This window comes from Panthera pardus, unplaced genomic scaffold (genome assembly GCF_024362965.1).
Source record: "Panthera pardus isolate Hobbes unplaced genomic scaffold, ASM2436296v1 HiC_scaffold_17, whole genome shotgun sequence".
NCBI lineage: Eukaryota > Metazoa > Chordata > Mammalia > Carnivora > Felidae > Panthera > Panthera pardus.
Window position 1 is genome coordinate 33,681,158 of NW_026526732.1, and position 17,471 is coordinate 33,698,628.

At 39.3% G+C, this 17,471-nt stretch overlaps 1 protein-coding gene across 32 annotated transcripts in view; it reads left to right on the forward strand.

The window, feature by feature from the left end:
* The window catches only part of EPB41L2 (erythrocyte membrane protein band 4.1 like 2), a 218,554-nt gene that overhangs the window by 85,687 nt on the left and 115,396 nt on the right, over positions 1-17,471 (forward strand). For 31 of the 32 annotated variants that reach the window (XR_002072821.2, XR_002072820.2, XM_019420591.2 and 28 more), the window contains 2 exons: positions 14,388-14,869; positions 15,994-16,200. Coding sequence is in view for 30 of the 32 variants with exons in the window: in XM_019420591.2 (XP_019276136.1) it covers positions 14,402-14,869; positions 15,994-16,200 (675 nt within the window). In the remaining 2 variants the exon portion in view is untranslated. Of the gene's footprint in view, positions 1-3; positions 162-14,387; positions 14,870-15,993; positions 16,201-17,471 lie in introns of those variants that run through there. The other variant, XM_019420584.2, reaches the window with a different exon arrangement.

A 17,471-nucleotide genomic window follows, 5' to 3' on the forward strand; every position in this document is an offset into this window, starting at 1 on the left:
TTTAAGGGGGAGATTTTGAGGAAGTTTCTGTTGGAGCAGTTGGGTTTGGTGGTCTATGCTTGTTTGTTTTTGCTTTTGAAGAAAGTTTGCTTTTGAGACTGTCCATATCCAGGGGACTGAAAATTTGGAGAATACTAATGTACAGAGTACATGGAACCTGGGTATGTATGCTCTTTGGCAAGGGAACATGTTCAGTTATATTTGATCCAAGTTTTATGAAAAATATATTTTTTTTGGTGGCCAGAGTTTAGTTTTGGCTCAATTGTTTGCATTTTTCTAGGCAGATGTTGACTTATGTCAACGTAAGTGCTTTTTCAAGTTTGACCTATGAGAATAACGAAGCTAGTTGGTTTATTTTACATACTTGTCCTGCTCTTCACAGGCGATTTATTCAGTGGTACAATATACTATATGAAAGTTAATTATTCCTAAAGCACAATGAGAACCATGTAAGGTTAATAGTCTACAGTTACTTTTGAAACATGTTGAAGGATGACCGATTTTAATTTATAGAATGCTTCATTTTCATGCTAATTTGTTAGATTAAAAAGGAGTTGTACTGTGACTGGCACAGAGTTGAATTCACGTTTTTTAGCCTCTACAGATTAGTGGCCATTAACAGTGGCTAAGAATTGTATGTTGTTTTGATGTTGTCACACCCGAAGTAAATAAATGTTGGTTAAATAAGGGTAGGTATTAACCTCTTTTTTTTTTTTTTTTTTTTTTTTACTGAATATGTAATCTGTTGTCACATTGAAGAATAGTGACAACTCACTATTGTTGCCCAGATTCTGACATCCAGACTTAGAAAAAATGGTCTTCCTGCTTTTTCTTGATCTAATTCCCACTCTTAAAAAGAACCTAGTTTGAGTGTTACTTTCTAACAAAACAAAACCACCACAGTGATTGCCAGATGATCTCTGCAAGTTCCTTTATTGTTGGCACCATATGGAATGCTCTTCTGCTGAAAGAATTAGCCAGTACATTTGGGGGAGGAGGGCACATGTGTACTTGTGAAGTTTAAGTTTTCTATTTTTGGGCCCAACAAAGAATTGTCTCTTAAAATTATTGGCAACTTGGGCGTGGGAACAAATAACTGTAGAGATGATGCTGGTGATCTCGACAGCCAGCCAGTCGTAGGCGCCCCGTCTCCGTGCAGCGTTCCTGTGCATGTTCTAGGATACATTGGTGACCTGTGTACGGTTTAACATCTTAGCTCGATTGCAGACTTGGAAAGGGAAATTTTAAACGCTGACATTTAGTTTGCTTGAATTTTTTGTTGGACCCCTGAAAATTGAATGCCTGGCATATTCTCCCGTGGGATCCTGTACTCCACTCACGATTACACATGTTGAATTTTGAGAATCCTGCCTCCAAAGAAACAAAGAAATTTTGTTGAAGCAAAACCTGTTCTAGCCAGCCTCACCTAAAAAGTAGTTGTTTGAAGCTCTTACTAATAAGTAAAGTAGTTTTGAACTAAACAAATGCTCAGAGTAGAAATACGTGTGTGTGTGTGTGTGTGTGTGTGTGTGTGTGTGTGTGTGGCGGGGGGGGACGGTTTTAGGCATTCCAAATGGCATGTCTCTAATTCCATTGTAGTTACAGCTTTTCCTGCCTGGGGAAAGTTGCTTTTATCACGCCAGGCGTGGAGGGTCCACAGCTAACAGTCTACAGCACCTTCTGCTGACTGGCCAGAGGACTGGTGTCAACGTTTAGTTAGGCTTGCTTACCTAAGCTAGAAAAATCATGCAGTTCAGTCTCCTATGTTAATTAAGAATATATACTATGCGTTGGCATAACTGGTAGTGCTGTAAATATTTAAAATGGCGGAAGAGCTAACGATCAAAGTTGTAAATGTACATTCTGTTTTTTGACAAGGTTCAGATATTTATGCCTGTTGACTGCAGTGTTCCAAAGCTTATGGAGAAGAGGATTTGAAAGTGTGAGATCAGTGTAGGCTCCAGCCTGGTGGCCTTGTCATAGCGTGGCGAGTTGATTGATTTTGACAAGACTTTGTCTTACGACCTATTAAAATGCAGCGTCTGCAGCCTGTGCATTTATCCTGTGCAGTTAACCTTGATGGATTTGTCGTTAGCTTATTTGGGAAAAGCCTCCTGAACCACTGTTATTTTTAAGCTAAAGAATTTAGAGTTTGAGTCACACAAATAGTATTAGACTTGTGGAGTTCCATTTGATCAGGTGGGTTTTCTGATGGGGCTGGGTAAGGATCCTATTCTGATGGTAGTTGTAGGATGAGCTCAGAAAAAGCCTGCTCCCTGCTGTCTGGTATGATGAAGAGAGATTGTTGGCTTTGCTCTGTTTTGAGCCTGGTTATGATGTCATTGGAGGAAACTGCACATTAGTGTATTTTTCTTTTCTAGAGAATGTCCTATGATGGTGGTACAAATAAGTATTTCCTAAATACTTAGGAGCATCACAAAAGACATTTATTGAGAAGCTACCAGATGCATCACGCCGCACTAGGAACATGTTATTATTCATCATCTGTACAAAAGTTTTGCTCTTCATGTGAGCATAGGTGCAGAAGTGGCCAGGGGAGAGGTGTAGACAGGAAACATGACCTTGTGCGTGTCAGGCCAACTTTGTTCCTGCTTTTCCCTATAATCGTGGAGGAAGCTGCTCACAGAGATCAGGGATGTTTATGTATGTCCAGCTTAGAAGTTGAATACGAATCTTCCCATTCTGTTTTATTCCCCTTTAAAAGTGTTTTCAAATTTCAGAGAACTCTGTTTCCAAGTTCCCTGTTTGTACTCTTCCGGGAGAGAATGGGAATAATTTTTTTGGGCCTACCTGCATATGCACCAGTGTTTGTACATATATAGAGAGAGAAAACCACCTTTTCCCCCTAGCTGGTTGATGGTGAGCCGGGCTAATTCAAAAATTTGAAGCAAATTCGTTTTATATGTTGAAGAAATTTATAACCAGGAAGATTTTATTTGGATTTTTTATTCAAGTGACTTAAATTTTTCCAGACAGCAAATATATCTCTAGCAAACCAATTGAGAATGAGAATTAAGTTTTCTTTAAAAAGCACGGTGCCTTTTTGTATTTCAGGAGTGTTAAACCAAGAGTTCCCATGTGGGACCATGTGTGACCTCCTAAAGAGAGGACAATGGTATCATCACAGAAAACCTTGTCAGGTCTTCAGACTAGTAGTAATTTCTGATCTGAATGAGCAAAATCTCTGAATTAGTGACACGTGGTTTGAATGTATATTAACGCTAATCTTTTTTTTCCTTAACATTTTTTTTAATGTTTATTTTTGAGAGAAAGAGAGCACGAGTGGTGGAGGGGCGGAGAGAGAGGGAGGCACAGAATCTTAAGCAAGCTCGAGGCTCCGAGCTGTCAGCCCAGAGCCCGATGCAGGGCTCGAACCCACAAGCTGTGAGATCATGACCTGAGCTGAAGTCTGATGCCTAACCAACAGAGTCACCCACGCACCCCTATATTGACGCTAGTCTTGCTACCTCAGTCCTTCACTAGGCGGAGAACAGGATTCTGTTCACCTGTACTGTTGGTGTCTGGTTACCTGTGCTGTGAAAAGGCTGAAGAAACATTTGCTTTGAGAGAAGGGCCTAAAATCTGCAACCCACATTCTGAAAATAGGTGAAATTTATAAGGGGCTCAGTTAGAACATACTGCTTAGGACTGTAAGCCTCCAAGTTGGTAGTAATAGTTTGCTTTTTGCTTTTTCTTTTTTTACGTTGTATTTAGTTTTGAGAGGGCACGAGCAGGGGAGGGGCCGAGAGAGAGGGACAGAGGATCTGAAGCAGGCTCTACGCTGACAGCGGCGAACTGTGGGGCCCGAACTCACAAACCGTGAGATCATGACCTGGGCTGAAGTCAGATGCTCAACCTACTAAGCCACCCAGGTGCCCCGGCTTTTTCAACAGATAGTGAATTGTTGGCCATTATGCTAGTGTTGGTTGTGTAACAGTGAAGCTGTTTGGGATTGGTGGCGGTATTGTAGGAGGTCTCTGGAGCTGGACAGCCTGGGTCTGAATCACGGCTCTTCCGTGTATTGGGTGTATGGCTTCGTGCAAGTCCTTTATCTTGTCTTTCCTTCTTCATCTGTAACATGGGAATGATCTTAGTTCCTACTTCAAAGCGTTGTGAGGATTAAGGGAATTGCTACACTCAGAGTCTCTAGAACCATGCTCAATAAATAGCTGATATTGTCACTATTATTTCTGTTCTTACTATTATTTTTAGTGAACGAAGGGGCATAGTGCCCTCCCCCCCCCCCCCGTTTTTTGTTTTTTGTTTTTTTTTGGCCAGAATCCCTATTTGATGACAGTGGCCCACCATTTATTATGAATTTACTGTGTGCCAGGCACTTTATGTATAGCATCTAATTACATCCTTAGGGCATCCCAGTGAGAATGTATTCTATCCCTCTTGCTTATGAGGAAACTGAAGGCTAAATAATATCCCTGGGTACACCACTAGTAGGAGACAGAGCTGGAATTCTAATCCTGGTCTTTTTAGCTCCCAGACTTGATCTCCAAACCACTCTGTTATTTTATCCAAAGATTAGATAGCTTCACACAGAAAGAATGTAGCTCCATCCGACTGTTAAAAAACTGGGGCCTTGAGGAGGGCACCTTTTGGGATGAGCACTGGGTGTTGTATGGAAACCAATTTGACAATAAATTTCATATTAAAAAACAAACAAAAAACAAAAAACTGGGGCCTTGTCTGAGAGCAGGAATTCGATGCAGTTGATCAATATTCCTGACCATACCACTAGTAATTGCTTCATGACGAGCCAGTAGGGTTCTGGATGTCTCTATCATTTCGATTAGTGCATGCTTTTGGAGTGCCTAATATGATGATGTTTATGTGCATTTTGATGATGAGAATGGTGGCCAATATTGGGATCCTTAATGGCTATGTATAGTATCTGCTTATCGAGCCCTCACTCTAGGAAAGGGAATCTATTTCTGGGATGACCCTAGTTGCTTGTGGAGAAGACTCTGCCTGGCACAGATCTTTATTGATGTAATTGTGTTTTAAAAATTTTTATTCCAGTGTAGTTAGCATACAGCATTGTCTTAGTTTCAGGTGTACAATGTAGTGATTCACCAGTTCCATACCTCACCCAGTGCTTATCATCTGGACATAATTCTTGAGAGTAGCAGGGACTTGGCTTTTAACAAATGAGATCGTTAGCTCTTACCTTAGGTGCTACTGGAACTGAACATTGTTGAAAATTGTCTTGATTTTCATGTACCCCCCTCCAATATGACGAAAGAGAATCTTACACTTTGATGAACTCTTAAGATTTGTTTGTTTCATTCTTAGAGTTTTTAAAATAAAGATTAATCCTTTATCTTACTCAGATATTAACCCAGATACTGGGTTTAAAAAATCTGAGCATCAGGAAAAATGAACATTCGACAGCCATGGCTCTTAGGCTATGAGGGCCATAGAACCCAGAGGGGAGTAGTAATTACCCGATACAGTTCTGTATGTGTTCCCAGTTTCTTAGGGCTTATTTTCTGATGCTTGCTCCGGAATATGCAGAGGCTAATAGTGGCTGCGAGTAGCTGAAACCCCATTGTTCTCATAGTAGGGAGTGTGTTCTTTCACATACCAGGAAGCACAACCCTAGGACCTGGCCATGTGCAGCATGCCAGCTCTAGTATGTGTCACTTTGTCCTCAGGCTTTCTCCCTTCTTGGATACTCAAGATGGCAACAGCACTTCTAGAGTCAGGTATCCAGGGCTTCGAGACAGAAGAGGGGCCTTTCCCTTTTGGCTCCTTTTAGTGGAAGGAATCTTCCCACCAATAGACTTTCCGCAAGTCTTCTCGACAGGGGGAGGGGGACTACCGTGATTGCCTTGGACCAGTAGATCATTGCCTTTTGGCCTGGCCTGGAGCCAGCCCCCGCTGGCATGCATGTGTAAGAGAGACAAAAGCTGAAGAAAATTTGGGTTCTGTTTAAAAAGGAGAAAGGGTGGAGGAAATACATGCTCTGAATGTAATCTGATCCTGCCTAGGCTTGAACTAGCCGAGGGCCACAGTTCATATCTTTTGTGTATGTGGCTTTAATTTAAGCCAGATGCTAGCTTATGTCTTTGCAGAAATAGTTCAGTCTCTCTTATAGATCCTTATCCCTTAAAAACAAAACAAAAAGAACAAAAAAGAAGCCAAAGAGTGTGTTATTAAGGTAACTAGGGTGGGTAGCATTGGATTGTTTAAAAAAATAACTCATTTATCCTCCCCATATAGATAATTTAAACTAACAAATCATCCCTTTGGAATGTGGTGACACTTATTTGAATATGGGGTTAGTAGTCTATACACCTGACACTTAAGAAAAATCAACCTACAAGAGAGGAATTACATGAAGTCTGCTCTAAGTCGTCCTGTTTTTGTCATTCCTTTCCCTCTCCAGATACTTTTCGTTTTTCCTCCCTTTCGTCTTCCTCCTTTTCCCTCTTCGCCTCCTTTTACTTGCTGTACAGATTTAAGAAGCACTGCTTTCATTATTTCCTAACTGGTTAGGTGGCCGCTGAGTCATTTCTATATTGAGGTTGCTGTTTTGTCTTTTTCTCACATTTTGTGCTTTTAGGGAAGGTAGTTGTGTATTAAAAGACTTCTTCTTGGGCTATAGGCTGTGTAGGGACATGAACATAAGCCAGAAAATTGTTCTGCATATCCTCTGCCCAGTCACTGCCACGGATGAAAACCAGTTTTGTCAGACCTAGAAAGTGACAAAATTGAAACGGTGCACACATGGCCGATATTATAGAAGTTTAATAGTTATTTGTTGCACAATTTGTTTTCTTTCTCAAAGTTCACAGGAAAGCCCCTCTTGATTCCCTTGCCACCATTTTGAAGTTTAGAAATGCATCCTTTTCCATTTTGTTAAATCTGGAGTGTCCTTAAGTAATGGATTGAACTTTGTTGGTAGAAATCAAAGACTGCCGATTGCTCTCATCTCTGCAGAGGGGGAGGGCCACTCAGCTGGCAGCACCTACCCCATTCTCTGTACAGGGATTTTGTTAACAGTGAGGGCTCTTAGAGTGGCACTGGTTTTTGTGAGGTTTTGAGGAAACCTCTATACCCAATAGTTAGCTTGAACCCCTTACTTGAAGTTCTTCATAGGAGTGTCTAGAGTTGTGTATCTGCTTTGCTTTGTTGGTTGTAGTACTCCGCTTAGGGACCAGTGTCTTCTGTAGCATGATGTTCTGCATCGTATGGTAGGTTGTTTAGGCTGGTGATAGAAACAGCTCCTGGGAATTGACGGCCCTTTTTAAAAGTTAAAAAAAAAAAAATACAAAACAAAAAAAAAGGTGGTTTTGCATAACACAGCTTTGTACCTAACCAGTGCTGATCCTCTGTTGACGGTTTTCTGCTTGGTTGCGTGTTAAGTGATGCATGCTTTTTCTCATGGAGCTGTTACAATAGTGAACACTTTTGTCAACCCAGATGGAGTATGCCAACATGGTAATTGTGTCAAAACCACATGCTTGTCTAATGGGCTGGCCATTCCCAGCAATATTCTTTTTGGTTGCTGATAAGCAGAAAGGTCTTTACTTAGTATGTTATATAACTGAATGGATTTAATTTAATAATTTTATTTTTTTTAATTTAATTTAATATAATTTATATAGCTAAATAAAAATAATGGATTTTCGGTATTTGTAATTATATTTATGAAAGGTAGTGGAATGAGCATTGCTAGAGTTTGGGAAACCGTAGTTCTGGGTTTGGCTTCTCCCGTCTAGCTTTGTGATCTCAGGCAAATCTCTGGTCTTTCTGAGCCTCAGTTTCCTTGTTGATAAGAGGGAATGAGGATATTAGACTGGATGATTTCACAGCACTCATTCGGTAAATATGTATCAGGTGCCTCTCTGTGCCAGTCTAGATGCGGGTAACGTAGAAAGAGCCTAGCCCTTATGGGGCTTTCATTTTAGTGCGAAGGCTTGCATTCTACTGCAGAAGTTTACATTTTAGTGGGTGATGGAGTTTAAAGGCTTATCCACATTTGAAACTCTTGAGAGTCACAGGCATGATAATTATGGTGAATGGATGTGCTATAATCATGTTTTCTTGATGGTGGTAATTTGTTCAAGAAGCCATTTTATCAACAAAGAAGGTAGTGTTTAGGTTTGAGCTTTTGTTTATCTCTGAAACTATTTTAAGAAGGTACTTATTTACACATAATTATATCCACCCTTATTTTTGAGTATTTACAAAATACGATTTTATAGAATTAGCCAGTTCTCTGTTTTTTTGTTTGTTTGTGTTTTAAGATTTTGTAACTTGCATTTGGAGGGGCAACACTGAACAGCTCTGAGATTCTTAAAACTTAAAAGCGTGAATCCAGTAGTGGTTGAGGAAGACCACTGTATAAGGCTTAATGGTATGGTTTATCTGTGCTCTGTCTCTGTGTTAGCACCTTGTCTTTAATTTCCATTCATCAGCTCAATTGTGATTACATGGCCAAAAATAACCTTCAAGTATGATCTTCTATGTGATGGGAACTCATCTGTAAACTTTTTACTGGGGGAGGGCCAGAGCGAATTATAGTAAATCGCAGAATAGATTCATATTCTGTAGTCATTTCCACAAACTGGTATGAATTTCCTTTGAGGACTGCACCAAAGACCCTGGTTGATCCAATCATTCAAAGAATTCAAAGGTGGAGTTGTGATTACATGATGAAATGCAGGTGAAAACAGGTATGCACAGGGGCGCCTGGGTGGCTCAGTCGGTTAAGCGTCCGACTTCGGCTCAGGTCATGATCTCACGGTATGTGAGTTCGAGCCCCACGTCGGGCTCTGTGCTGACTGCTCAGAGCCTGGAGCCTGTTTCAGATTCTGTGTCTCCCTCTCTCTCTGACCCTCCCCCGTTCATGCTCTGTCTCTGTCTCAAAAATAAATAAACGTTAAAAAAAAACAAACAAACAAAAAAAAAAACAGGTATGCACAGCTGTGTGGTCCTCCATTCAGTGGCCTTGGATAAGTCACATAACTTTTATTCTTTATTACTTTATCCTACAGGGATAATACCTTCCCTGTAGGATGTTTTAAAGAGCAGAAATTTGTGTGCATGATGTCTGACACAGTAAGTGACAGGTCTTATGATTAAAATAAAAATATTAAAAAAAAAAATAAAATAAAATAAAAATATTAATGTTTCCAACATAATAGTGGAAACTTGAATTTTATATCTCATTGCTTCTAAAATATTTTGACCAAAAATCAACTTTACTTAATTGGTCTCCAGGTTATTTGTCATAGCAAAAGTAATTAGAGAGCTACCAATTATCTTGATTAGCTTGGACAAGGGTGGGACGTTTTTATCTTAATTTTTACCAGGGCATTGGTTCAACTCTCAAAACGTAATTAGAGAGTATATACTAAAAATCAACTTGGGTCATTGCATGATTAATATAAATAATATTCTCCATTTAAGTGGTACATGGAAAATGGTAGTTTAAAGAAGGAAAAAAGACTTTCTGTGCTATGTAAGAGTCTTACTGGGAGACATGATTCTGAATTTTAAATACCTAATAGTGGTACAGCCACTAGAGAAAAACTGTATCGAGTTTCCTCAAAAAATTAAAAAATTAACTACCATATGATCCAGCAGTTTCTTGGTATTTATCAAAGGAAATGAAAACTAACTCAAAAAGATGTATACACACCATGTTCACTGTAGTATTATTTATTGTAGTCAGCATATAGAAACAACAGCCTAAATTTCCATTTATGGATGAATGGATAAAGAATTCTCTCTCTCTCTCTCTCTCTCTCTCTCTCTCTCTCTCTCTCTCTCACACACACACACACACACGTATTATTCATCAGTAAACAAGAATGGAATCTTGCTGTTTGCAATAGCATGGATGGATTATGCTAAATTAAATGTTACAGAAAGAAAGACACCTTAAGATCTCTCTTGTATGTGCAATTTAAATAACAACAACAACGAAACCAAGCTCATAGATAAAGAGAACAACCAGTGGTTGCCAGATGCGGGAATGAGAGAAATGGGTGAAATTTGCTTGTTTAGTTTAAATAAATTGAGGGGGGTGGGAAGCCCACTTAGGTTTATGAATAGTAACTGCATTCTATTTACCTGAACGTTCAATTCAGATCTTTGGAGGAGAAAGTTCAGTAATCATATTAGCTTTAGAATGACTTAACAGATCTTGGCTCATGTCTTCCTAAATAAAGGCAATGCCTTAATATTTTGTACCTTTTTGTTTACGTTGAGCTAAGATTTCTGTACAAAAATTCCATAAAACATATAGTTTAGTTTTGCTCAATATCACCAGTTTTTGATTTTCAGGAATATTGGTATAATTTTTCTACAATACATCCATGTTGGCTACAGCCTGTCTTATCTGTGATGTTTACTTCAGTTTGACAGAATACGATGTTTAAGTTTGGTGATCTCAGACCAATGCAGATAGTAGTTAAACATTTTACTAACACACCTACACTTTATGCTTTTATACAGCATAGAGGTAGTGAACTAGTATGTGCAAATTTTCAAACATGGATAGAATTATAAATTAAAATGTTATGGTTACTTAACTATTCTTCCTTTGTAGCATTGCCCTCCATTTATTTCCACTCATCTCCTAGTCTTATATAGTTCTCTCACCTCCTGCCTTCTGTCTGACTCTGCAATGTTGAGCAGTGATAAAGTTCTTTTCAGGACCGTCTAAATGCAAAACTACACTTTTTCTCTAGGTGATGGCTGTATGTATCATTTGTGCTTTTAACTATCACCCATACGATGACAACTCCCAAATCCATATCTCTTGTGCATATCCAGTCTCCGTTCAAGACCTGTATGGCAGGTGTTCAGCTAGACAAACTTGTCAGTTGTGATGCATTCAAAACAGAGTTTGTCTCCGTCAGACCCTCTTTTCCTTTGTGCTCCCTGTTTCAGTGGGTGGTTCTACCATCACCCCAGTTTCCATGACCTGAGACTTTTCCTCAACCCTTTCCTCTCTTTGACTTGTTCTATTCATTGTGGACACATCATGTCGTCTATCTCTCTTTACCATTAGATTCATTTCTTGTCCTTTGCCTCACTGCTCCTACCTTAGTGCAGACCATCATCGTCTTGTGTGTGGGTTATTGAACAGCCTTCTGGATGTCTATTTCAATCTTTCATCCTGTACTTTACAAGCCAGGTTGGGCTATTTGAAATGTGGGTATGATTACATTACTCCTCTGTGGAAAGCGCTTATATGACTTCTGACTGCCTTTAAATTAACCTCAAGACCTTTCTTACCAGGATACACAAAACCTTTTATGTCCTGGCTCCTGCTTACTGCTCCTACTTTGTCCCTGCTAATTCGCCTTCCTCCTCATCTCCTATCTCTATAACAAGCTTCCACTTAACTTGTACAGTGTATTACCGTTCAGTACTTGTGGTTTCCTGTAGGAGGAATATTCTCCTGGTTCCACACTTCCGTGTTCCTGGCACATACTGCCTATCCTGACTCCCTTGCCTGAATGAGGGCTCATCATTTTAAAGAAACTCAAATGTCAACTTTGGTAGAAGGGCTTACCTAGTGACCCTCTTCTCCTAATCTGGGTTAAGTATCTGTCTTGTGCTTTTTAAGCAGTGTGCTTTTCACTTCATCTGTACACCACCTTCTCCCCTCCTTCAGCTTCTTGAAGGCAGTCTTTATTCATGTGCCCAGTACTTGGCACATTGTAGGGGCCCATTAAATATAGTCAGGCTGACTGAATGCTTTCATGCTTGGATATTAGAAGGGAATACCATTTTTAAAAACTTTTTTATTTTTTATTGAGATATCACCCTTTCAAAAACTATATTATTTTTTCATTTTATTTATTTTAGGGCACACACGAGTTGGAGAGGGGCAGAGAGAGAGAGAGAGAGAGAGAATGAATGAATATCTTAAGCAGGCTTCACATACAGCATGGAGCCCGACGTGGGGCTGGATCCCACAACCCTGGGATCATGACCTGAACCAAAATCAAGAGCCAGATGCTCAACCAACTGAGCTACCTTGGCACCCTGAGATATCACCCTTTTAAAGCTTACAATGCAATGGTTTTGTGTGTATTCACAAGGCTGTACAACCATCACCACTGTCTAATTCCAGAACATTTTCATTACCCCCAAAGGAAACCCTGTGCTCATTAGCAGTTGCTCTCTATTCTATCTTCCAGCCCTTTACAACCACTAATCTATTTCTTCTTTGTGGGTTTGCATATTCTGGAAATTTCGTAGAAGCAGATCATATACCATGTAGCCTTTTGTATTTTTTTCACTTAGAATAATGTTTTCAAGGTTTGTGTGTGGCAGGATACATTAGCACTTCATTCCTTTTTAGGAGTTAATATTGTACAGACACACCCATCTTGTTTATCCATTCATCAGTTGGTACAAATTTGAGTTTCTGTTTTCTGACTATTACGGATAAGGCTGTTCTGAAGATTCGTTTACAAGTTTTCCTGTGGACATCTGTTTTCATTTCTCTTGGGTATATATATACATGTAGGAATGGAATCGCTAGGTCCTGTGGTAACTTTAACTTTTGAGAAACTGACAAACGGTTTTCCAAAGTGAATGCACCATTTTACTTTCTTTGCCACCAGGGTTGAGAATTTAAAATTTTCCACATTCTCACTAGTACTTGTTACTCTCTGTCTTTTTGATAAGAGCCATCTTTTAGTGCATATGAAGTGGTATCTGATGGTGGTTTGGGTTTCATTTCCCTAATGACTGATGATGTTGAGCAGCATTTCAAGTGCTTACTGGCCATTTGTATGTTTTCTTTGGAGAAATGTCTACTTAAAATTCTTTTCATTCATTCATTCATTCATTCATTCTTTTATTCATTCTGTTGAATTGTAAGGGTTCTTGATATATTTTGGATACTAGACTCTTATCAGATATATGATTGGCAAAAGAGGGTGAAGAATAGTTTAATAAACAAGTGTAATACTGATACATGCTACAGTATGGGTGAACCTTGAAAGCATTATGTCCAGTGAAAATGCCACACTGTGTAATTCCGTCTATTTGAAATGTCTAGAATAGGCAAATCCAAATGGATTGAAAGTAATTGCCAGGGGCTGGGGGCGGGGGGAGGGGACAACGGAGACAAAATGTTAATGGGTAGAAAGTTCCTTTTCAGGATGATGAAAATATTCTAGAATTAGATAGTGGTGATGGTTGCACAATCTTGTGAATGTATTCAAAACCATTAACTAAGCAATTTAAATGGGTAAATTTTGTGGTATGTGAATTATATCTCACTAAAGCTTAAAAAAGAGCAAGGTGTGTTTTATTTTTTTGAACTAGTCAAGGTTTGTACTACTTTTGAAGATAGCTGGAAAATTTCCTACTGGCCTTATAGAGGTGGGGAGGGGTTCCCAGGCCTTTGAACATTGGCAACAAAGGAGAGAGTGTGCTATCTCTGCTCTCTGCCTGTTTTTGTTTGTTTGTTTGTTTTTAATATGTCAGCGGGGGAGCTTTATTTTAAAAAATCCCTCTTTGCTCATGTGAAATTGAGACAAGTAGTTACTTTCACACTTCATTTCAATTTTGTTTTCATTAGTTGTGATAGGGTCAATTGTTAGATGCATTTCCCCTCCCCACCTCTATAATGTCTTCATTTGGTTCAGATTAAGGGCCCCTAGATACTTGTAATTGCATCTATAAGGAAGACTATGTTTGCGTTTGGGTGGGACAGAGGGTTAGACTTTTTGATCATAGTTTGAGTACTTTTCTCAGAAAACTAACTTCTGCACTGAAATAATGCTGGTGAATTATGGGGTTTAATTTTGGGACAAAAAAGATACAGGTTTTTTTTTGTTTTTTTTTTTTTTTTTTTTCCCAGATCTAATTTTCTCACTATTAAGCACTCCACATTTAAAATTCATCTTTAAAATACCCATCATTTTGGTTTCACTGTGTGAAATTGCAGTGAAATTTGTCTCCATACTTACTAACAGTATCAGTAACATTATTGTGTGATAGAATAAGGCATACAAAGTATAGAGAAAGAAATTTTCCTTAAAAAATGGTGGGGTTTTTTGGGGTAAGTTTTTTATGGCTAGATGAAACTTAATAAAAGTAATCACCTAAGCTCTTCATGATTTTAAGTTCTATCAGTACAGAATCAGTTAATTCCATTGTGATGCTACCTTTGGTTCTTTGATTCTGATAGAGAATTCTAAGAGTAGCAATCTCCATTTTTCTCTTGTGCTTATGAACTGTCTTTCCCTACACATTTTCTCTCTATCATCTCTTTGCCATTTCCCTTCCCACTCTTCTGTACCGTGTTCCTTCCCTCCAAACTAAAACTGAGAGAGTTTGTAAAATAACATTTTGTGATTTTGTTTTGTTTACAGCATAAGCTGTAACCATGACCACTGAAGTAGGCTCCACTTCTGAAGTGAAGAAAGAACCTGAACAATTAGGAGCAGACACAGATACAACCAAGGAGAAAACGAAAGAAGTAGCAGAAAATCAGCAGAATCAGTCCTCCGATCCAGAGGAGGAAAAAGGTTCCCAGTCATCTCCTACAGCTGAAAGCCAAAGTAGTCCACACCGCCAGAAGAGAGAGAAGGATCCATCGGAGAGCAGGGGAATTTCTCGATTCATACCCCCATGGCTTAAGAAACAAAAGTCCTATACCTTAGTAGTGGCCAAAGATGGAGGAGATAAAAAAGAGCCTACCCAAGCTGTTGCCGAGGAGATTTTAGATAAAGAATCTCTTCCTGAAGGAGAGAGGCAGGCCAAGGGTGATGCCGAAGAAACCGCTCAGAGGAAACAACAGGAGATTAAAGTTGATGTCAAGGAAGAGAAACCAGTGAGTGGTCCTGCGGCACAGGTATGTTTGAGAAGTGTTTGGGAATTAAAGGTTCATGTTCTTTTTTTTTTTTTTTTTTTCCCCAAATACGTTTATTTTCGAGGCGGGTGGGAGGAGAGAATCCCAAGCAGGCTCCACACTGTCAGTGCAGAGCCCAATGTGGGGCAAACTCACAAACTGGGAGATCATGACCCGAGCTAAAGTTGGACATTTAACTGACTGAGCCACCCAGGCGTGCCTAAAGCTTGATGTTCTAGCCACATGACAAAAAGGATTTCTTTTGAGTCATTTCGAGATTTTTTTCTATGCAGATACTACTTGGGCTTATTGTATCTGGAATATGGGTCTTGGAGTGGTCTGCTACAGCCTTCTTGTTACTTCTTTTTTAAAACTTGCCCAAATAATAAGGCAAAAAAGTTGACTCTTTATGCAAACTATAAAAAAAAAAAAATCCATGTCTCTTACTGTTTAGGTTAAACAGATACTTAGAATCCAACGACCTCTCCTTTAAAAAAAAAATTTTTTTTTTTGGTCTTTATTTTTGAGAGACAGAGTGCGAGCAGGGGACGAACAGAGAGAGAGGGAGACATAGAATCCGAAGCAGGCTCCAGGCTCTGAGCTGTCAGCACAGAGCCCGACATGGGGCTCGAACTCACGAACTGTGAGATCATGACCTGAGCTGAAGTAGGACGCTTAACCGACTGAGCCACCTGGGCGCCTCCACCTGTCCTTTGTAAATAGTGTGGATTTTTTACCTCTTTGATTTGATGTGTGGGAGTGTTCAGTAAGTAGGAAGAAATAGATTTGTATGTGTGAACATTTTGGTTGCCTGATGAACCTAGGCTTTGCCATACTACGCTATTATAATTTTATTATTTGAGATGATATTTTAAGTTTTAGTTGCCAGGATGTAGTTTCTTCTACTCATTTAATGATGAAGTTACCAAACTGGCAAAATGAGAAAATGGAGGAAGGGGGAGGGAGATATGGGGAATATCTTTTCTAGCAAAATTTTGAAGTCTTTTAACATTGTAGGTTGACAGTGTTTATAACAATCACAATTCCTACTGAAGATTTTCCTTCTAATACTTTGTCTTCTGCAAATTGGTTAACTTTAGTATGAACTTAAATTTTTTTGTCAACAGCCTGCTGATGAAGTAAGTAAGGAGAGAGAAGAGAAGGCTAAGGAAATACAGGAAGACAAATCAGAAGAAGCAAAAAGGGAGACCAAGGAAGTGCAGACCAATGAGCTAAAGTCAGAGAAGGCTTCTCAGAAAGCCACCAAGAAGGCCAAAACTGTCCAGTGTAAAGTGACCCTCCTAGATGGCACCGAGTACAGCTGTGACCTGGAGGTGAGATGGGGTGCTGGTTGGATAGCTGTCTTGGTGTGTAGGGTGAACACAGAAGGCACAGGTTGCCCTCACTTGTGGGCTGGCACAGTGTATATATTTTTGTGTCCCTATAAGCTAGTTTGTCAGTTGTGCTTTAAAAAACAAGAACAGGAGAGGGTCATTTCCATGACAAACAATATTTCCTGACCCTAAGTGGCGGGGTGGGGTGGGGTGGGGAGGGTGCGGAATCAGGGCCAATGTTCTGCTAGTTTGTACTAGTCATATGTATTGGCTGGTGTTTGTTTAGGATGGGTATTAAATAGTTTGAATATTACCTTTTTCTGTAAGAGTTTCACTTGAGAAACCAGCTAGGTTGGTATTTCAGAGTCATGTTAATTTCAGAACTTTGCCCCTAAGTTTTTTTTATCCTGAGTCTAACGACTTAAGATTGAGCTCATTTATTCAGTTTCATTTAATTAAAAAACACTCATGATTTGTAAAGCATATAATTTATTAGCATGGATGTGACCAAAACCAATATAATTAAAACAAAAAAATTTTTTTCATGTTTATTTTAGAGAGAAAGATAGAGACAGAGTATGAATGGGGCAGAGGCAGAGAGAGGGAAACAGAATTCGAAGCAGGCTCCAGGCTCAGAGCTGTCAGCACAGAGCCTGACAAGGGCCTCAAACCCACAAACTGTGAGATCATGACCTGAGCCGAAGTAGGATGCTTAACCTACTGATCCACCCAGGTGCTCCACCAATATAATTTTTTTTAAAGCATCTAGTACCTTATAATTCCGTTAGAGCTTGTTACTTTTCATAGCTAAGTTACTTTATTTACAAGAACATGTGCGAATAGCTGATATGTACTGAACAACTGTGTCAAAAGCTTCGAGTGGACTATTTCACATAACACTTGTAAGAATCTATATGAGGTAGGTATTATTATGGGTGTTCCCATTGTTACAGTGGGGAATGGAAGGCTTGGAGAGTTTAAGTAACTTGCTCAAAGTTTCATGCTAATTAGTGGGTGAGCCAGAATTCCAGACCTGGCAGTTTGACTCTGGACATTGTGAACCTGACCACCAAACTACCCTGTTTGATTTGTTACACGTGGACAAAGCAGTAAGTGGGACCCATTTTGTTCATTTAAAATATGGTCTCTATAGAATAGTCTTTGCTTTGGTCTTCTCACTTATTAAAATTAAAATTTTTCCTAATTCTTCACATTCTTACTAAAAATAGAAGTTACACTTTAACTATAATGGAAGGATTCAGCTTGGTGAA